Here is a 21,957-nt window from a genome sequence, read left to right on the forward strand (position 1 = left end):
GTTTCTGAGAACAAGTGTCCCCTTGGCCCGGATCCCTCTCTCCCTCCCCCCACTCCTGCATCCCGCAGTCAACTCCTGCTCAGCCCTCGGGGCACAGTGCTCCCAACTCCAGACCAGGCGAGCTGGTGCTCCCAGGTAGTCGGGAAAATGTGATCACCCAGACTGAGGACGGGGCGTGAGAAATCTGTGCACCTCCCAGTGGAGGGACGCGTGGCAGAGGCCCGGCCTCGTCTCCATCTGCAGTCACAGTGAGTGCTGTCATCCAACAAAGGAAGAACATTTTGCTGCTATCAAAGAGCAACTTGATGGCTTAGGGAGAAAACTGGTGGCACGTCGGAGTTGAAGGCCCACTTGCAGGGCCCCCAGAGGCAATGCCCCACCTGAGAAGGCTCACCTGCAGCCCCCTAACAGAACCAGGTATGCTGCAGGTACGGGCTGCTGGTATCAAGCAAAGAAAGAAGGTAACAAAAGACCATGACAGGATGCGACCCTTGTCTAGATACAAGTGTGACGTGAGGACTTGTTTACCTTGCTGGCAATGGGATCATGTGTTGTGTTTATTTCTGCCCTTTTCACTACCTGCTTTCCATCTGAACTATGCATATTTGGCCTACTCATGCAGGAGTTTTCAAAAGACTGAAAATAAAGAAAGTGATAAGAGAAATCTAATTGATATTTAAATGACTCATGCCCTCTTGAAAAAACCAGCCAGCCTCAACAAAAAACAAACAGAACAATAAACGCTAACAAGGAGGTTCTGGAGACTGGCTTTCTGAGGGACTGAGATGGGCTGGGCAGGAACAGCAGGGCCTCCTGTCCCCATGAGCTGAGTACAACAGTCAAGGTGGCCACAGGCCATACTCACCACTCAACGATCTCTGGGTGAAGAATGGTGTTGTTGACATTGAACCTGCAGAGGAAAAATAAATCAAGCCTGTTAGTTCAATGGTCTATCACGTTCCAGCAAGACATGACGTTCGAGACATACACACACATCCCACAACCAAGAGAGGGTCCAAAACTTTGCTTTCCTGATCCCTGACCTGCTGCTCACTTCCTGCAGCAGACCTGGCAGCCTGGGCCGGCTCCTCCCAGTACAGTCAGTCGGATGGCAAAGCTTTTTGGTTGCAAAACCCCACCCCCAGCCCCACTAGGTAGACAGCATATCCTCTTCTGTCAAGTATACTAACATACACAGACCAGGAGTGCCAGAAGGAAAGGAGAGAGAGAAAGGAGCAAAAAGAACATTTGAAAAATTAATGGCTGACTATTTTGCCAATTTGATGGCAAACATTCAGCTACATATTCATAAAGCTCAATGAACTCCAAGTAGGATAAATTCAAAGAGGTCCACACCTAGACACATCATAGTCAAACTGTCAAAAGACAAAGAGTATCTTGAAAGCAACAAAAAAAAAAGCAATTTATCACATACAAAGGATCTCACTAAGATTAATGGTTGATTTCCCATCAAAAACGAGGGAGGACAGAAGGCAGTGGGATGACATAATCAAAGTGCTGAACAACAACAACAAAAAAAAAAAACCATCAACCAAGAATTCTATATCCAGCAAAGTTATGCTTCAAAAATGAAGAAGAATTAAGGGTGGGCACAGTGGCTCATGCCAGTAATCCCAGCACTTTGGGAGGCTGAGGGAGGACGATCACTTGAGCCCAGGAGTTCCAGGCTGCAGTGAGCTATAATCCCACCACTCTCCTCCAACCTTGGCGACGGAGCAAGATCCTGTCTCACAAAAAAAACTAAACTAATTATTAACATAACTTTAAAATAAGCAAATTATAAGGTATGTGAATTATATCCCAATAAAACTGTTTTTAAAAACTTACTAAATTATGCACATGATGAATTTCATTGCATATAAATTTTATTTCAATAAAGCTGATTTATAAAAATTGACACAACAGGAAGGAAAAACGGATAATCCACAAGCATAGTTTGAGATTTTCACATACCTCTTGTGATAGCAGAAATTGGGAAAGATATAGAAGATGTGAACAACACAATTAGCCAACTTGACGTTTTGACATTTATAGAACACTACAGCAAACAACTGCAGGATACACGCTTTTTAAGTGTACAGGAAACGTTTATCATAATGATCATATGCTGGAAGTTTCAAAAAATTTTAAGAGTTAAAAAACAGAGACCCATTCATTGATCACAGTAGAATTAAACTAGCAATAAATAACAGAAACTATAAAATCTCAAATTATTTAGAAATTTAGCAACAGACTTCTAAATACCCAGTCTTCAAAGACAAAAAATCACAAAATTAGAAAATAAAAATATGAAATATCACAACCTGTGAAACGCAGCTAAAGCAGTCCTTAGAGGAAAATTTGTAGCTCTAAATGTACATACTAGAAAAGAAATCAATGATCTAAGTTTCCATCCTAAGAATGCCCTGTCTTCCTTCTCAAGAAGCTAGAGAAAGAACCAATACAACCTAGAGAATTAGAAGAAACTTTAAAGGAGTGGAAATCAATGAAATATTAAAAAGCAAACATACAAGAGAGAGAAATCTACAAAGCTGCTCTTTGATAAGATAAACATAATCAAAAGGTAACCCCAGGAGACAAAAGGATCAGGTCAGGGCACACCCCTGGTACAAGAGAGCCACATGTGACCCAGAGCTCAAGCTACTGGCGAGACAGCTGGGAAAGAACATGGCCCAGCACAAGTACAGGCCTCAGCTGAGAAGCCCTGGCAAGGCTTCAGCTCTCTGGATTCCAAGACCTGCTCCACCACGGGTCAGGATACCACACATAAGTACATGCAGGGTTGTGACTTCCTGTCCTCTGGCAAGGCAGGGGCTCTCCACGGCTCCACTGATGGTGCTGCAAAACACCTATCTATTGGCATGGTTGTGAGACCAGCAGCCTCGCTCCTGGCTGAACAAGCGGCAGGGACAGGGGGGAGAAAAGAGGGGACTAGCAGGCTGAAACCAGATCTCTGAAACCTTCAGGATTTTTAACTACACGGACAGAACTACTTTGCTTCAAAGTCAACTTAAATGTTGTGGCATCAAAGCTCCACTTGTGAAATATCAAAAGGACTACAGGCAGCCAGTGTGGTTCAGAGTGAAGAGCAGAGCAGCAGATGACATAAATCAAGACGACAAATGGACTCTGCCTCCCATTTCACCAGATGTCACTTTGACCTTAGGAAGAACAATGGCCTATATACTCACTAGCCAAACACCGGCAGAATTCCACTTTACAGGACGGATGCGTGTGCACACACGTGCATGTACACACGAGCAGCAAAGTGACCTGGCACAGAGTGACTCAGTGCACAGACAGACACACACACACAGACACAGAGATAGGCACACACTTAGAAAAGAGGAGCGCTCAGACACACCCAGGTGTGTAACGATACACACTCAAACACACAGGTGGACAGCGACGTCTATGCACAGACACATACACGCTAAGGCATACTCATTTAGGGGTGTGTAGACACACACAGATCTACACACACAGGTGTATACTTAGATGCATAAAGATCCACACCCAGATACACACAGACACACAGACACATGCAGACTGATGTATATACACAGACAGACCCACGCAAGCCACAGTCAGACACAAAAACATACTCAGAGAGCACACTCAGCCACACGCAGAAGAGTCCAAAAGACAGCGCTGAGGGACTGAACTCCAGGTAATGAAATTCAGATATTCCTTGTTTTAGCCTCTGTGCTAGTTAGCATTTTCTACAATGCACATTAATGACATAAAAATAATGACAAAACCCCACCAAGTGCCCGTGAGGGTGGCAATGTCCTGGAAGCAGAGGGTAATTTTCTAGTGGCTGTAAACGTGGGCTGGGGCATGAAAGGGTGAGTCACGTGGGCCCAGCCCCTGTCCCAGGCCTCTGCCGTCCTCCCTGTGGTTTCTAACCCAACAACAGAGGCAGCCCCCCCCCCGACTCTCCCCCCTGCAAGGGGGCTGCGTCAAGCTCTCGCCTCTTCAGGGTCCCCCCCTCATGGAGATTTCCTCAGGCCACCTTAGAAACCCAATCCTAAACATCAACTTGAGATGCCAGTTAACAGTAACGAGAAAGCCGTGGTCCCCAAACCACAAATTGGCATTTTGTTATAATTGTCAAGTTTTAATAATGTCCCTCTACTTCTTAGGTTTTAAAATTCACATCTTTGAATATTAATATTCCTACATTAACAGCCCCCCAATTCAGTATTTCATCCTTAACTGCTTATTTAAATGGAATTAATTTGTAACCAATTGTCTTCAGACATGCAGGCAATTTAAGCAAATGCCAAAAGATGAGAAATATGCTTATCCCGAATCACCAGCTGATGTGGAATATGGACCATCTTTCTTCCTGTGACAACGCCATGAAACAGAGTCCTCCGTGACTCACTGCCCCAGCCCGGGGCTCCTGGACGCAGACCCTGCCGGTCTGGGAGGGAGACGTACACCAGGAAGGCAGCCCCGTGCAGCCCCGTGAACCTGATGGAGGCGAGGCCCTCGGCTCAGGCACCTGCCCCCCCAGACTCCCTCTCTCACTTCACAGTCTCCCACTCTCCGGGAAAGATGCCTGTAGTCCAGTCCCCCCTCCTGGGATGCCCAGAGACCCACCGTGCCTGGCTTTGCTCCCCCTCGGATGCCCAGAGACTCATGGTGCCTGGCTTTGCTCCCCCTCAGATGCCCAGAGACCCACCGTGCCTGGCTTTGCTCCCCCTCAGACGCCCAGAGACCCATGGTGCCTGGCTTTGCTCCCCCTCGGATGCCCAGAGACCCACCGTGCCTGGCTTTGCTTGCAGCCTACTGGATCCCAGCACTCCAGGGAGCCACAGACCAACCACGGGAAGAGTCTCAGACCCTCTTTGCTGCAGGGATGCCCTCGCCATCCCAGCTCCCCGACCAGGCCTGCTGCGTGCCCTCGCTGGCATCTGCCAATGGGCGCCTAACCCCACCTACACAACCCAGCCTCCTGCCAGAGCCCACGGCGGGGCCCGCTCCTTCCACACCTTCCGTGGGACTTTCCCTGCCGGGATCAAGCCATCCACAGAGCTGGAGATGTGGCCAGGGACAGACCCCAAACTCAGCATGAGGCACCCAAAGACTCCCTGCCTGCTCCTTTGACCCTATTATAATCGCCCGAGCCACGCCCCGTGGTGAACCCAGTGGCCCCAGGCCACGGGAAGATCCCTTGGCCTCTCGGGCCTTGTGCATGTCTTCGACTCCCTGTTCCCGCTGCTCCCCCTCCTCTGCCGTCCTCACGGCCCGGGACCCGGCGCACTCCTGCCGTGGGAGCAGGCGGCCGGGCCCGGGCCTGATACGGGCAGGCAGAGGGAGGTCTGAGACCAAGGCTGAGCCCAAGGGACAGACCTCAGGGCAGGCAACCTGGAGAGGTCACAGGCTGACTGCCAGCTGGACCAGGGCCTGGGGGGTCCGGGACAGGTGAACAGGTGAAGCCACTGCTGCACCACAACCTCCTTCCCCCCTGCAACCAAGGGATAAAGGTGGCCTGGGGCGGCCCATCAGGACAATCCAAGGCACCAAACCTGAACTTCTATTAAAGCAGGGGCCAAAGAGGCAAGATGGGAGGTGTTCCAGACACACTTAAAAGCATCAAAAATTACAATTCCAGGTAGAAGGAGCTTCACTAGGGCAGCGAGAGGCACCAGGGCCAGAAGCAGTTGAGTATTGGAAAGTAGGACGACAGCAAGATCCATCTTGCTTAGGAAACAGCTATTATTATCCCCAGCAAACAGCTGGAGATGCGCTCGGCAGACAGGTGGATGCAGTTGCCGAGCTGCAGGGGCCCTCGAGGGCGAGGTCTCTGCCCAGCCTGGCACAGAAGTACCGGCAGCCTGGGTGGGTGGGACGCCAGGAACACAGACACGTACAGACGCGACTTCACACAGGGAAGGAGCCGGGAGGCGGCTGCCAGCAGAGGCTGCAGCCCTAGGCGGTGCCCATGGCAGTTAGCCCATGGCATGCACCTGCCGAAGGCCTTTGCCCCAGTGGAGCAACCCCCAAGGGTAGAGTCACATGAAGGATGAAACAGAGAGATCTGAGGCCCAGAAGGAGGAGATATGGGGGGGACAAGCGCCCCGGAGGACGAGGCAAGGAGGGAACACCATGAATAGCTGGAGAGACAGCCTCCCGAGTAGCCGGGACCACAGGCGCGTGTCACCACGCCTGGCTAATTTTTCTGATTTTTGCAGAGACAGGGTCTCACTCTTGCTCAGGCTGGTCTCAAACTCCTGACCTCAAGCGATCCTCCGGCCTCGGCCTCCCAGAGTGCTAGGATGGCAGGCATGAGCCACCGCGACCAGCCGACGGGGATTTGCTTGTGGCCAACTGTGCATTGAGCACCAACTCTCTGGCAGGCTCCGGGGGAGTGTGACCTCCTTTGGGCCCCACAGCAAGCCCAAGTAGCACCCGGTCCCACCAACGGGGAGCTGAGGCTCAGCCCTGCCAAGGTCACAGAGCCGTCAGTGAGGCGGCCGCCAGGGCTCCCTCCTCCCAGCTCAGGGCCCTCCCATGAGGCAGAGACCCAAGCAGAGGCCACAGAGACATCCCATGGTGTGGGTGGAGGAAGGTGAGCAAGGCGTTGGAGTGCTGGCACCTGGCGGTGCTGGGAGGACCCAGGGAGCCCTGGCTCGGGACAGGCAGCAGCCGGCTGTGCCCACACCCCCTCCGAAGCCTGGGGAGAGACGGCAGCTCCGCAGCCAGCATTTCAACACGCTGGCTAATCGCTGCCAGGAGAGGGAGGCAGGGCTGCTCTGGGGAAACTCCCGAGAGGATAAGGAGATTTGCGCAGTGAAAGAAGCAAGCCTGATACGGCTCCCCCTGCCCCATCACTCTCAGCAAGGGGAGCGATACATATTTATGAGCTCGTAATCCACCCTAATCGCCCCTACATCACACACACACACACACACACACACACACACACAGACTCCAGCGGCTCGGGCTCATACATAATTATAAGGCGCTTCCTCCGTCACCGCCTTGGTCCACCAAAGGACAACAGAGGACGGATGCCAGGGCTGCAGAGTATGCGGTGGGGGAGGGGCCGGGGATCCGGCACAGGAGCTCGGCCCGAGCCGCCCACTGTCCACTCTCAGAGCCTCGAGAAGTGGGGGCCCAGGCCCATCACCAGCCAGCCTGGGGACACACGCACGCTGGCGGGCAGCACTCTCCAAGGGCCTGGAGGGAGGGTGACAAGCAGGGGGAAGGGCTGCTTTGCCCACACCCACACCTGTCCTGCCCAGAGAGGCTGAGAAAAGGGAACTGACTCCCAAGCCTAGAGCCCAGCGGGGGGTGAGGGCAGGTAGGGGGGCTCTACCTGGGACTGGGGCAGCATGGGACACAGAGGAGTTGCTGACAGCTGGGCTGGGAGGGGTTAGTGGCTGGGACTAAGGGGAGGAGGCTACATGGCAAAGGACGTGAGCGGGACAAAGACCACAAGGGCTCGGAGCAGGTCCCTGTCCCCGTGTGCAGCCAGGGCTCCCAAAGCACTTCCACTACAGAGCACAACAGAGAAGCTGCGCTTTGAGTAAAAGTGGAGGTGAACTTAGGCAAATTATTTTAATTATTTTTCTAAATATTTCCTCAAAATGCCCGAACTCCTTTTTAGAGTCCTCCTATCTGTGTATGGCACGTCCCGTCGGCAGACCGGAGCGGCGTGCCGGCAGAGGGGAGGTGGTGGGGGAGGAGGAGTCCCCAGGGCCCAGGACTCACTTGCTGATGCCCTCGAAGGAGGCCTCCCTGCAGATGCTGCCGCTGTCCGTGTTGACGCCGCGCTGTGGAGAGTGAGAACACAGACGTGTCACACGGGGCCGTGTGGCATCCCACAGCCTGCACGGGAGGCCTGGCCTCCTCCAGCCAAGACTGGGACAGGTTGGAATAGGGAGCCCCTCCCCCGACCCCGGCCCTGCAAACCCACCCGCTCCTGCCTTCCCTTGACAGGCGACCCGCCCAGCCCTCCTTCCTCTGCGGCAGCTTGCCAGGCAGGGAGTGGGCCCCACAGACCTGGCCCACGGGCACAACGAGGCCTACTCCACGGGTGGGGCAGAGCACCGTGCTGACGCCAGCCAGGCTGCTCGGGCACAGGCGGGGGCCAGGCGAGAACAGACCCGGGACCACCCTCACTCCAAACCTGCTCTCCTCGGCGGCCTCATCCTTCTCTCCCCTGCACACCCCCCACTAACCGTATGAGCTCCAGGGGTCCTGCCAGACCCACCCTTCCAGGAAGGAGGGCAGGACCCGATGCAGGCAGGACTGGTGTGACACTGGGTCACACTCCTCTCCTTTTCCTAATTATAAGGAGACTCCAAGTGGACAGGGATGGAAACAAAACAAGGGACTCACAGCAAACGTGCCATCCCCAGAGAGGCCAGGCATTTCAAATCACACTTCTTTCCCCAGAACTTCGGGTCGATGTCTCATTGTACACCCAGATAAAACACACTAGACCACCTCTGACCACAATCATCTAACGTGACCTTCCTTCTCAGCCATCTAAACAGCACAGTGGGGAAAAAGAGACCAAGTGCTGAAAGAAATAACCAAGAGAAACTATTTCTGCAGGAATCGATTAGCAAAAGAGAGAAGGGTCACTGGAGAAAGTGGCCGTGGATACGCTTCGTGTGTGAGACTCCCAAGGTCCCAGAAGGGCAAGAAGGCACGTTTCCTCCTGAGGGATCCCACAGCCTGGGCGCCAGGAGCCCCCCATGCACCCCAACCCACCCCCGGCCCTTGGCCTATCACTGTGTCCACAGCCCAGCGTCCTCGAGGACAGACGCCAAGGGTGTTGCAGACCGTACTAACAGAGGAAACAGGGTGGGAGTGGCCTGACAGTCCACGTCCACAAATCCCAGGAGCTCAGCCCAACACACAGCTTCCAGCCCGGTTTCCACCCTCCAAGTGGGCGCGGTGTCTGGTCCACCACGGCCTCATGGCAGGACACAGCACGTCCCAGGGAGACCCGCGGCTGGGCCATTTGGGCTGAGCAGGTGCATTGCTACTGACCAGGGATGACCGTTTCTCCCGGCTTCGTGATGCTCCCCTGCGGTCCCCACATCTGCAAGGGCAGGTGGCTCCCTAAAACCCCTCCCCATGCCAAACACTGCCTGGCCCCGGGACCCCAGCCACTTACCAATGTGAGGAGGACAGAGGGCTGCCGTGACGTCAGGACACTGGCAATCTGGAAGGTCAGAAAGAAAAACCCTCTTTAGAGCAACCACGAAGAAGTCTGATGGAGACGAGACTTGGCCTCGTCACGACTCACTAAGCGACAGCGAGCACTCACAGGGCAGACGCCCAGAACAGGCGACGCTGCCGTTGCCTCATCCTGCAGATGAGCAAACCCAGGCTTGCACAGCTGGAGGACTTCTGGAAGCCACACAGCTATCGAGGGGTAGAAAGTGGAAAACCTAAACCTGGCTCGCTTCCCGCCATGCCACCCTGCCTCCAGGCACCACACAGGTCCCCGGCTCCAAACAGCCAGACCTGCCCACGCTCCAAGGCCAGCACCTCTGCCATCTGCCAAACCCTTCCTCAAAGACCCGTCCCCAGCAAGCCTTCAGGCACTAGCTCTACAGCCTCCTGTCCCCAGGGCAGACACCTTCCCCCCTGCCCATTGTCTCCTAGACCAAGAGGAGGGGGCCTTCCCCAGCGCCTCCCTCCAGCCCCCACCCCACACCCGCTCTCTAACCCTCCACCACGGTCCACTCGTGCCAGCTGCTTCCTACCCAAACCCAAGCTCTTGTGCTGCCTGGAGTGCCCTCTTCCATCTTAGCCGCTTCATCAATTCGCACTCAGGACCGAAGGCCCCGGCCCCCAGGCAGGCTGGTTCACTCCCACCTCTACGCCCCAGGGACAGTCCTCATTCCCCTGCACCCAAGGGTGCCAACCACCCTGCTGGGAGCAGTATCTTCCTCGCCCAGCCCTTCCCTGTGGTCTGCCCTGCACCTGGCTTCTGCAGACCCCAGTGCATCTGAGCCCCCCAGGGCAGAGATCAGTCTCCTCCCCACACCCCACCCTAAACTCTTTACACCCTGGAAGCAGGGGGGAGTGAGGAGGGTGCGCTGTTGTTTTAATAGCCTGACTGAGCGATCATTGACACCCTCCACACATTTCGAGTGGACATTTTGATAAGTTCTGACATATGTACATATACCTTTTTTAACACTGAGATGCTCCCAGAGAAAACCTGGAATGTACGGAAAATTATAACAGATAAAAGGCACGTACGATCCCATCCCCAGAGACTTCTTAGCTTTGCACATGAAAACAAAGATCTGTAATGACATTTGGATCATATGAAATGACATGCTTCACTTACTTCCTGTCATTAAATATTCTCCAAACATGCCATTGTCACTACCACTGGGGATTGTCAACATCCAGTGAGTCGCTGATTAAGGCCTGTGCCATGACTATCTTCCAACAGCACCTCATTTAACCACCCCCGGAAGACGGTGCACGAATGTGCAGGTTTCACCAGGGAGGAGCCTCTGAGGTTGGAGAACCTGCCCCGAGTTCAGTATAAAATAGCAAAGCTCAGATCTGAAGCTCCGGCTGCATAATACTCTCTTAATGGACATAGCATCATTGATTTGTTAATTCCTGCACCAGACACTTCAATCACTTCTGATTGGCATAAATAATGCTGTGACGAACATCCTTATACATAAGGCTTTATTTCCTTAAAATGAAATTGCATAAAAAATATATTCTCTTTAAAAAAAAAATCAGATTTGACCCAGTTAAACTGGTGAGTCAATGCCACATACTTTTCTCGAGGTTTGTGATGTGCAGGACCAGGTGACCCTGCAGACAGGCACCTCGCTTACTCAGGAACTGCCCTGAGCATGACAGCGGCCCCGCCTCTGTCTCCCAAGGGCAAGGCCTGGCCGAGTCCCTCCCACTCTCAGCCCTCCTGGAGGAGGGGTGGCTCATTAAGAGGAACAGAGTGGCGAGTGCTGGGCCCTGGGCGCGTTGCCATGTTGCCGTGAAGGGGCCACGTTCATCAGCATGGAACGATTCCATCAATTACGGCAGCGAGAGCAGAGAGCGGAGGCACTTGGGGATTGTATCCGCTATTGTCCTTGGGAGGGAGGCGCAGGACAACAAATGGCTGATGGTTTTTCTCCCTGTAATGACTCTCGGGACATGCCGGTTAGGAATCACGGAGAACGCAGCCGTCTCCGAGCTGCCCGGTGCCCAGATGGACCGAGGCCCGACGCGGACAGCAGGCTGCATCCGCTGGTCCTGGCAGGGCAGCATCTTCTATTGATCACAACTGCTGGAGTAGGCCCTGGTTACTTCTGAGGCTGCAAAGCCTCTCCCGGTTTGGCAGCTGCATCTGCCCTTCCCCACGGAGACCCATTAGAGCTGCACTCTCATCAGCACGCCTGGGTTCCGCGCCTCGGATATTAAGGGAACACGAAGTGCTGTGTCTCGCTGGCTCCAAATGCAGCCCCGGCACACAGAACAGCATGGCTCTGTCAACTCGGGGCCTTGTTTCCACGGAGTGGTGGCCACTAGGGAGCTCTCGCAAACCTGTGCTGCTAAATGGCCCTGCCTCACTTCGTGCCACGGCCAGCATCAATTTGTTGGGCAGCCCGGCCTCTCTGGCAGGTCGAGGAGGATGGGCACACACAGAATTCCTCAGAGCCCCTGATGGGGCTCCTCCCCCGGGGACAGTCAGAGGCCTCCCATGGACACCTCCCATGCTCCCCTAACCAGGGCCCGGACCAGGTCCCAGGGCCACCTTCACGATCCTGACAAAGGGCTGGACACACCGTCACCAACACTGAGAAAGCTGCACGGCTCCCGAGAGCTGCGCTTCACCCTGCAAACACCAAAGCTCTTGAAAATAAACTGTCTTTTGTGGCAGTCCCCTCCAACAGCACAGCAACCGCTGGCCTGCAATGCTTTTAAAATTTTGAATTTGTCTCTAAAATGTAAACATCAGGAAACACATCACACCAGCTGCTCCTGAACAAGGCGGAATTCCAGCAGTTCCGGGCCAGCAGTCCCGCGGCGCAGCTGTCCCTTGTTGACACCTCATTCCCTGAAGCCTCGCCGCGCTGGGCCTCAGCAGCAGTGCCTCAAAGCACCCTTGAGGGTCCCCTGAGTGCCCCTTCTCAGGGGAACCACCTTCTCAGTAACGGAACTCAGATCGTCCGCGGGGGGGGGGTGAAGCTGGGGCTAGCCGGGCCTGCTGCATCAGGCACCTGCACGTCACCTGCGGTATCAAGTGACAGGCTATGGGGAGGGGGTTCCTGCCTTCTTTCAGAGGAGACAGGTGCCAGCTGCTGTGATTTGTCACAGATGGCTGAAGTTGTCCCCAAGTAAGACAGGGCTGGGCACCATAGAACTGGCCTGAGGCACCCTCTCTCGTACAAGGGACTTCCTGTCACCTCCCACGATGGAGGCGGCCCCAGGTCCCTACAGCAACCTGGAAGCACCTCCCAGCCAGGGGGCTCAGTCCAGCAGGTCGCACTGGTTGGCAGGCTCCCTTTCCAGAAGTGTCTGCAGCAGCTCCTCATTTCCGACAGGCAAGTGAGGGCTGGGGGGCACATCCCAACGCCACCACCTCCAGCTGTGGGCCCCTGGGCGAGGCCCCTCATCCGTGAATGGCGTGGAAGCTGTGGCTCACCACGGGACAGGGCAGGAGGGACAAGGGGACCCGAGCGAACCCACAGGTGCCACCCCAGACTGAGCTCCTGTCCCACTGTCACCATGAGCCCTCACTTCTGATGAAAACAGCACAGCAACAACCAAACTGACCAAACATGATGATGGCGGTGGCGCTGCAGAATGTCCTGAACCCTAAAGAGACTCTGCCCTTTGAACTCTATTGACGCCTTCGGTTAAGATCCAATTCTACCAACACAGACTAAGAATGAGCTGGTCTGTGTGGCTGTCATTCTACACCACCATCGAGGACTTCCTTGCTCTGACACCCACGACGTCCTCTGTTTTACTGCGTTTGGAGACCAGTTCTCCTTTCTCTTCCCCAGAAATCCCAGTGTAAAGGGAGTTGAACTTTCCCCCAGTTACAAAAACAAAAACGTCAGACAGTGGCTGAGGAGGCCACGGCACAGGGACGGCTCCGAGTGAGCAACCAAGTCCTGGGCGGAGGTGGGTGCCCATCCTCTGGGTCCCCGGGACCCACCCAGGCTGCACCCTCCAGGTCTCACACCAAGGAGACAAAGGGCAATAACATGAACGCAATTCACGGGAGTGGGGGACGCTCCTGCCGAAGGGGAGGGCCAGGAACAAAGTGAGATGAAGGGCGAGCAGGCCCCTCCCTCTCTGGCACTGAGACATACAGGGTACGTGGCAATGACCTTGGTAGGGGATGCACATGAATGCTCAGTCTGTTTCAGATGCTACACCCAAAGCGATCAGCATAGGAGATGCTGAGTCACCCCCAAAAGCTTGGTATCGAAATCACATGACAACAAGATTCATCAAAAGCCCCCTTTCTCTCCACGGTCCAGCCAGGCAGAAGGTGCTACAGAAACAGGCCCCGGTGGCCCCGTGGATGTGAGTGGTGGCTCCTTCACGGAGGGCCTCTGGGGAGCCCTGACCAGGCACCAGGACCCTACAGCGACTGTTCACCCATGCGGTTACCTCCTACGCTAGACCGTGCCCCGGCTGACTTTAGCCCTGGGTCTCAACCGCCTCTGCTGCCCACGTGTCCCTGGGACCAGCCAGGGAGGGACTGCAAGAGGAATGTCTCGGGGGAAAGAACTGGGCCTTCGACACAAATACAAGACGTTAAAGGCAGGTGCAGATCAGAACACGGTCAGCATCTGCAACCTGTCCAGGGAGTTCGGGCAGGGCGCCAGTGTAGACCAGAGTGGGCGGGGTTGCAGGGGGCCGGTGCAAGCCCCTGAGGGATGGGCAGGGCACAGAGTCTGAGAAGTGGGAACAGCAGAACCAGAGGCAGGGCTGGGCCTGCATACAGCGTGGTACTGAGGCAGGTCCGCTCGGGGCCAAGGTGAGCTGGCTGTCCCACAGCAGGCGGACACAGACCGGTTCCTCCCAGCGCTGGTTGTCCGGCTGGGCTCCCTAGGAACCTGCCTCTTGCCCAGTGCTGTCACGCCCCAACCTGGCTGTGTCCTGACCAGGGGAAGTGGGGAGGGCCCCACCCAGCTGATCTGCCAGGTCGGGGCTGGACCCCGAGCGGCAGGCACTGACTTCCGGGTGTTTCCATTCCACCCAGCACGGACCTGCACAGACCACGGGGTTGTGACAGTGCCCAGGGATGGAGCAGAGAGGCCTCCTGTGTGCCAGGCAGTGGGTGCAGTGTCGGGCCTTGGTCACTTGTCACACCACGGGGGCTCCTAGCTGCGCTCTCACCTCTGCCTCGGCCTGGCCCTGTCAGCAGAGGAAGTCAGGGCCAACCCCTTCTGCCTGAACTCAGGACAGATTCAAAGACCCCAAGGGGACAGTCACACACTTATGCAGGCCATGCAACGCGCACTGGAAAACCACGCTGGGAAGTGGATTAAAACCAAGGGACCGCCAGCTCCACCCCATGCACGAGCCTCCCGCAGCCCAGGGCTTTTGTGGCAGCAGCACCTGCGGCCAGGGCCCGTGGGAGGGGCCTCCCAGCATGGTAAGGCCCAGGCCGAGCCCACACAAGGGTCCGGGTCTGACGTAGCTCAGACGTGCCAGCACTGCAGGCAGGACGCATCTCAGAGACGGCCTCGCTTGTGCATCCAGTGGCCACAACCCAAGCGACCAGGCACTTCCGCACTGAGTCGGGGGCACTGCCCAGGCAAGAAATGGCTTCCTCAGAGACATGTGAGGGGTCTGTTTCCTACTTGCTCTTTCCAAACGAGTCGGTGGCGTCCTGGTGTCCAGCCAGGCCGCGGCAGTGGGAGGGGAGGGGACGCAGCAGCAGAAGAGCTTCTAGAAGCCTGGAGCTGCCGAGCGCGGCGGGTCAGCCACTCACCTCGTCGGTGTACTCGACGTCGTCCACGGCGTACTTCTGCTGGAAGTGCTCCTTGGAGTGGATCCTCGAAGGGAAGCACAGGGAGCGCCGAGGTCAGGCCTGGGCAGCGGCTCAGCTCGGCCATCACCCTGCCCGCCAAGCCCAGGCAGTGACGCCTGGGGCCCGTCCCCGTCACGGCCAGCACCCGGCTCCACCCCCGCCCCAAGCTGGCCCCATTCCTGGTGACCCAGGACCTTTAGCCCCTGCAAGCAGCCGCAGACACCCCTGGTCACTCCCCGTCACTGTCATAGAGAGCGCGTGGGAAGGCCAGCCAGTGCTCCCACCCTTTGGGGCAGAAAACAAGCTGCCTCTGGTGGTCTCCAGACCGTGATGGAGAGCTAAAACATGAACATTTTAAAGACGTCAGCACCAGCATGACTCTATGCGATGAGAAAAATCCAAGCTTACTCATCACCCCTGAAAAATTAGTGGGGACAAGACAGAGTGGACGGGGCTGGGCAGCCCTTGCCCACCTCCTAGTGGCCCTTGGGTCACAGCGACTTGTGCTCTGGGTCCAGAGAGCTGCCACCCCCAGCTCTTGGTTGGAGATGAGTCAGTGTCATTGCTGGTGGCAGAACACACGTGAGGAGGAACATGAATGACACAGGGAGAGCTCCAGAGCCACGTCCAGTGACATGCGCACCATCCCACACCTGAGCGCCACGTAGTCCCAGGGCTCACCCCACCCTGCCCACCCCAAACCGCCTGTGACCTCACGGCATCACAGGCGCCGGTGCTGGTGCCCAAACGAGCCCTGGACAAGGAACAGCAGGCGGTCTTCGGGGTGAGCCGATGACAGGAGAGCGTGGAGGGTGCTGAGGACAACGCACCGGGGATCCCCAGAGGGGAGGGAGAGAACTATGGGACCCAGAGACGACGCCCTTGGAAAGCGAGTCCTGCGCTGGCATGCTGAGCGCCGCTCTGGGCCTCGGAGACATCGAGGACCAGCATCGCTGCCCAGGAAACGGACCCCCACCCCACGCCCTGAGCCCTCCGCCACTTCCCCTCCACCCAAGCCAGCAAGCTCGGACCTCGGGACGGACGGGAGGGCTGCAGGACCAGCAGCAGGGAGCTCACAGCCACACGCGCGAGCAGGCGCCGACAGGAACCCACCTTGGCCGGGAGACTCCGTCTCACTACGACCGGCTGCTCAGGGCAAGCAGACGCCCTTTTGTTTCTCCCTTTCGGCTTCTCTGAAATGATCACTGAGTATCAGGCTCCTGCCGTTAATTAAATCTGCACAATTCAGTCACATCAGCTTCCAGGTTTGAGGCAGGACTCAAAAGCTAAATGGCCAAGGTCTGACACCTCCATTAGCAGGGCCACAAGCAGCCACGGGCAGGAACTGGTGACAAGCACCTGCCCGGCCTGTGCAGTCCCCAGACTCGGGGCTTACTTGCTGTGCAGCCAGCCCGAGGGGGCCTTGCAGGCCCTTTGCTACCGAGCGACGACACTCTCAGCACCAAGGTGACCCTGCAGGTGGGCACAAAAGCACCTGCCAGAAAAGCAAGAGACAGGGCCACCAGCGAAATGAGTCACTGGCATCATCACATCTACTCTGACTGCCCCAGCTCCACGACAAGGCCCCGCATCCGCAGCCAGTCCCCAACCCTGCCTCTGGCCCAAGTCACTTCATCATCTCCAGCAGTGACAGGCACAAAAAGCAAACTTCCAGCAGACCAGAGAAGCACAAAGGACCTGCTTTCGAGCCGTGTCCAGGCCTCCCTACAGAAGGGCATCTCAGCCACCAGTGTGGCCACCTGACCTCACCGCCACTCCCACGGGGGCCCCCGAAACCTCCCAGCTCACCCCGACTGTCTGGCAGAGGGAAGCCACCGGGAAACATGTTCCTGCCCTTCCTGCCAAAAATGCCTCCCTAGCCACAGGCCTGGTTCCCAACAGGAAGAACTGTTTGACGGATAAAACCTGGACGCACCTTTCCTGGTACTGTGCAGCTCATTCCTTTTCAAAGGGCAGAGATAATTAAGTTTGGGTGGTACTTATTTTCCATGTTTTGGAGCTAATTATAGTAAAAATCATTTAAATGTTACCCTAAGGGATATGCATGCCAGACTGCCACGTCAAACCAGCCACCGAAGGCTCGGCAGCCACATAGCAGGGTTGACGGGAAAAGAAGTGGCATCTCTACGTACTCCCTGCAAAGGGGGCTGGAGAGGTCCCCGGCAGCTCGGGAGCCGCTGAGGACCAGGCTGGCTGGGTCCGAAGGTCGCCACTCAGAGGGCCCGCCACCTGTCCCCTAGGGCGGTGAGAGAGGGTGGCTCACGCCTGGCCCCACCAGATGGGAGATCCGAATAGAAACCACCAGACCGGAGAGGGTGGGTCAGCAGGGAGGCTGATGCCACTCCCAGACACTCTCCCTTCAAGTGTAAGGACGGTCTGGCAGGACAGAGAACTCTTCCCACTCAAAGGGGCCCTTGTCCTCCAGAGCAGTCAGCGCCCTGGGACTCTGGCCTGAGCAGGCCCGCTCTGCCAGCAGCTGGGCGCTGGCACGAGTGAGAGGTGGCTTTTCCAAGAGCCTAGGGTCAGAGCTGACGCCCGCTCACCCTGCAGTGACCGCCAACACCCCGTCGGGGGCCTCAGTGGGAAGGAAACGGTAAATTAATGCCTCACGGTGCAGACACGGGAGCCCTCTAGAAAATGAAATTTCAAAGCGCAGGTCTTGCCGGCTGGCTGACCACCTGCACGCGGTTAATGAATAAGTAATAGGGCCAAATTACAGCAGTCACCATCAATTTCCCGCAGCCGGGGCTGCCAACAACGCCCCCGCCCCACTCTCCCTCTGCTCACTGCCCACAGCAGCGGCACTCGCTCCGCGGTGCGAGTCGGCAGCCGTTTCAAGGTTTTATTAGGTTGTCAAGGAGAAAAGCAGACCTCTCCACAGCGGCGCACGCCGCTGCTCCCAGAGACCACTCCTGCGAGCAGGGCGCTGGCGCCTGAGGTGGCCTCCCCTCGGAGAGGCCCGCAGACGGGAGGGCGCCGCCCAGCAACGGCAGACAGAGACGGGCCCACTGGACTCCGGCAAACACCAGCCAGGCCTGGGGCTGCCCGGGATTGGACACCCCCAAACTGCCCGGGACAGGAGCCAAAAGAACTCAAAGAGGACCCCCACACCCTCCCTGACCAAAGAGGGAGCCGGGATGGGTCCTCATGACACAAGATTTGTGCACGGGGTGGGGGCAGGGCCATGAAAAGCCACACTCAATCACATACACCCCAAATACACATCACACCACAAACACCGTATACGCCCCACACACTCCACACACACCACAGACAACCCCCCACACCCACACCCACACACCATACATCCATTCATACCAGAAGGAGCAGCAGGCAGGTCCCCGGAGAAACCCACTCTCTCCACTCCCTGGGCAGCCTGAGGCCCACACAGGCCCCCAGCACGAGCATGGCCTCGGCACAGACCCCAGGCCCCACACACTGTCACCTTCCACCCCGGAGTTCCGCCAGGGATAGGGACAGAACACGGCCCAGCTGCAAAGGTTCTGGGAGGGTCCCCCCTCTCTGGGCTCTGTGGCTCTTTGGGGCACTGACTCAAACTCTTGCCTTCTCAGAGGACCCCCAGACCCACCGCAGCCACGGCTGCCATCAGCTGGGCCACATTCCGCTAGGAAATGACGGGAAACACTCTCCCGGCAAAAAGCACCACGTTTTTGTGAGCAAAGACTCCAAATTAAAGTGAATCAGCAGCTACCACCCACCTGTCCCAAACAGGGCCTGGGTGAGGAACAGGCCGGCACCAGGCTGCCCACGGCCCCTCGGGGTCTGCCACGCTGCCAGGACAAACCATTTACACAGGAAGTGGCAGGGCCCGCAGATGGCGTGTTGTCTCCCTGGGCAACCCTGGACTGTAGTATCTGCCAGACGGATTTTCAAAAGCCATCAGATAGAGACTCAAAAGGAAGCTGAGGAGCTGAAGGTCAAATGTTCAGTCTGGTGGGCTTTGATTGCAAAGGCCAGGTAATCCCATCAGCCTCACTCCTGGCGCCCTATTGATTCCGGGAGTGTCTGGACGCAGCCACAGGCCATCAGATCTGGCCGCTCCCCAGGTCCAGCTCCAAACAAGCGGCACCTTCACCACCGCCCTGTTACAGCTGTGCCTTTTCTCCCGAAGGCACGGGACATGGGGACTCACCCCAGGGCAGAGGAGGGAGAGGCCTGCTGTGGGTGGCCACAGCAGGGGGACCAGGTCTGCAGGACCCAAGGACCCGGTTCTCAGCTGTGGGGCCAGAATCCCCCCGGGACCAAGGCTGCTCGGTCTGACTGCCCAGTGTGCACGCCGAGCCTTCTCCACCAGGGAGACCAACCCGCAGACACGTTTGCACCCTCAAGGTCACCCGAGCCTGTGTGCTGCACCAAACAGCTGGCCCGGCAGAGCGGGGAGAGACTAAAGAACTCTTAGCAGCCACTCTGAAACCCAGCTGTGGCCAAGGCCCAGCACATTACTCCTGCATTACTGACGATTACGCCCCAGAAAAGCCAACCGCTAACAGCTGTTCCCTGCCCAATCAGCTCCTGGGTTTTAAACCAGCAAGTCAAGTGCCATTTGGCTCCCCAGATGGTGGGTGTGGGGAGACGTGGTGAGATCTGCTCAGGTTTTGCACCAGACAGTGGAGTCCCCGAGGCAAGACCAGTCCCCTCCTCCCAGCCCCAAAGGATGTCCACCGTCAACCCACGGACGGGCAGCCCCAGACTTCTTGCGAGAGTCAGCTCTTCATAGAAAGCAGCAAACTGACAGGAGATGCACTCAGAGCCCCTCCCTCTCCCAGCACAGAAATTCCAGGTGGGGCCCTGATCAGACCCTGCCTGAAGCTGCCTTCCTCCATCACTGCCCAGCCCCACGTGGCACAGAGGGAGGCATCTGTCCCATCTGCAGCGCTGGCTCTCTGGGCGGTGGGACGTGTCGGTGGGCTCTGAGCTGGGCACAGGGCCCCAGGGAGGCTGAGACGGCAAACAGGTCAGAATTGCAGGTGCTACGCAGAGCCTAGGGCCACTCGGCACAGGGGCCCCAGCTCCTCCCAAGACGTGCCACTCGCAGGAAGAGCTGAGGCCACAACTCTGCTCCTGTGATCACCTCAGGTGGAGAAAGGCTGCTGGGAGAATCCTCTTGTGGAGACCAGATCTAGACCCTTCGTCAGGGTCGTTCTAGCTACCAGGGGTGGGTGACACCTACTCCGACACTCAGTGGAGTGAAAAGCCATTTGTCATTGTTCATGGACTGTCACGGCTGGGAATTCGGACAAAGCCAAACAGGATGGCTAATCCCTGCCCCGAGATGTCTAGGACGTCAGCAGGTCGCAGGCTGGGGCTCGGAATTCCCTGGAGACTCATTTGCACGAGCGCTCGGTCCCTCCGCACGGGTGAGTCTGGGTGCCCAGGGCGACCACCCCAGAGAGAACCAGGCGGAAGCTACGGTGCGGTTTCCAGCCTGGCCTGGGAAGTCACACGGCGACGTTGCCGCATCTGTGCACACAGGAGGCCGTGAGGTCCGGTGGGGTCGGGCAGGAGGGAAAGAGTCCACCTACTGCCAGCGAATGGCCAGAAACATTGCTGTGGCCACGTCTGGACAGTACAATCCGCCTCCTGGCATGGTCACTGCCTCGTGTCAGTGTCACAGATGTGACTGTCCCCACAGGGAACAACCACAGTACTCACGGCCTGGGGGTGCCCTGCGAGCAGCAGCACCACTGCCCCCCAGGAAAGGAATCACAGCCCCAACAGCGACAGACCCACTCTCAAGCCCCACGACCTCTGTGGCGAGGCTGAGCCGGCAGCTCCAACCAGACGGGGCCACCAGGCCTGCACGGGTCACACCAGCACGTGAGCTGTTTCCTCTTTCGCAACAGGGCGGCTGTAAGGATTCAGCCAAGAATGGGGAAAAGGTCGACAACAGAGATCATGACAGGATGGGAAGACGGAGCCAGGTGAGGGCCTCCCAGGGGTAGCCCAGCCACGCACCCCAAGGCTAGCTGGATCGGGGGTGTCCATTCTCCATCCTTCCTCCCAAGGGCCAAGCCAGGAATCCACCCTCTAGGAGAAAGAGCCCTCGTCGCCTCTGTTGCCAGCTCTGCTCAGAGCCAAGTCTTCACGGCAAGGCGGAGGCCCAGGGCCAAGCTGGGATCCCGCCAAGCGGCCTCGGAGCAGAACGGTCAGCAATTTGCGAACCTGAACCTCTGGCCCCAGACAGCAGAAGTGGTACCGCCCAGGGCCAACAAAGGAGGTGTGGGGCTTGCACTGAAGGGCCGGGGACGCGGGGGGCTGGTGCCTGAAGCAGAGTGCGTCTGGGGAGGCCCTGCTATGGCCCTGGCCCCCTGTGCAGAGCCCAGTCCCCGCAGCAGCAGGTGCCCTGTCACTCAGAGCAGCCACAGACCCGCCAGCCCACCAGGTAATGAGCGTGCAGGGGCACCAGGCAGCGAAGGCTGCAATTTACACATTAGCTGGAATAATTACTCTCCCGGCAGAAATGACGCGCTGGAAGGTACCAGCATTTAGCGGGATCCTCTGATCACCTAAAACCTCCCTGGTTAAGTACAGCTTCTGCCCCTGCACCTCTGAGAGGAGGAAACGGCTCCCGGGGGGACCCCTGGAGCAGGAGGTGCCACAGAGGGTGGGGAGGGCACTCGGCTGCCAGGGCCCCACCCGCCACATGCAGGAGCTGGCGGAGAGCGGCACCTGCGTGGAGAGGCAGGCAGCAAATAATGCCCCTGCACATCAGCGAGGGGCCACCCGACCCGACCCGGACCCACCACACACAGGCACGCGCAGGCTCACACCACACCCCCCGATGCCATGCGGGAGCGAGGGCCCACTGGGGCCAAAGCCACCGGCGTTTTAACAAAGCCTGGAACCCAGAATTTGCAGAGGAACAAACCACACCTCCAAACAAGGCCCACCAG

General features: G+C 57.2%; 1 protein-coding gene across 3 annotated transcripts in view; it reads right to left on the reverse strand.

Annotated features, from left to right (window-relative positions):
* Positions 1-21,957, reverse strand: part of PEPD (peptidase D) — a 105,478-nt gene that overhangs the window by 73,703 nt on the left and 9,818 nt on the right. For 2 of the 3 annotated variants that reach the window (XM_069458223.1, XM_069458222.1), the window contains exons 4-7: positions 14,984-15,047; positions 9,164-9,211; positions 7,747-7,808; positions 866-910 (exon numbers count right to left, since the gene is read on the reverse strand). In XM_069458223.1, the coding sequence (XP_069314324.1) occupies positions 866-910; positions 7,747-7,808; positions 9,164-9,211; positions 14,984-15,047 (219 nt within the window). The remainder of the gene's footprint in view (positions 1-865; positions 911-7,746; positions 7,809-9,163; positions 9,212-14,983; positions 15,048-21,957) is intronic. The other variant, XM_069458224.1, reaches the window with a different exon arrangement.

The sequence above is a fragment of the Eulemur rufifrons genome, chromosome 24 (assembly GCF_041146395.1).
Source record: "Eulemur rufifrons isolate Redbay chromosome 24, OSU_ERuf_1, whole genome shotgun sequence".
Lineage (NCBI taxonomy): Eukaryota > Metazoa > Chordata > Mammalia > Primates > Lemuridae > Eulemur > Eulemur rufifrons.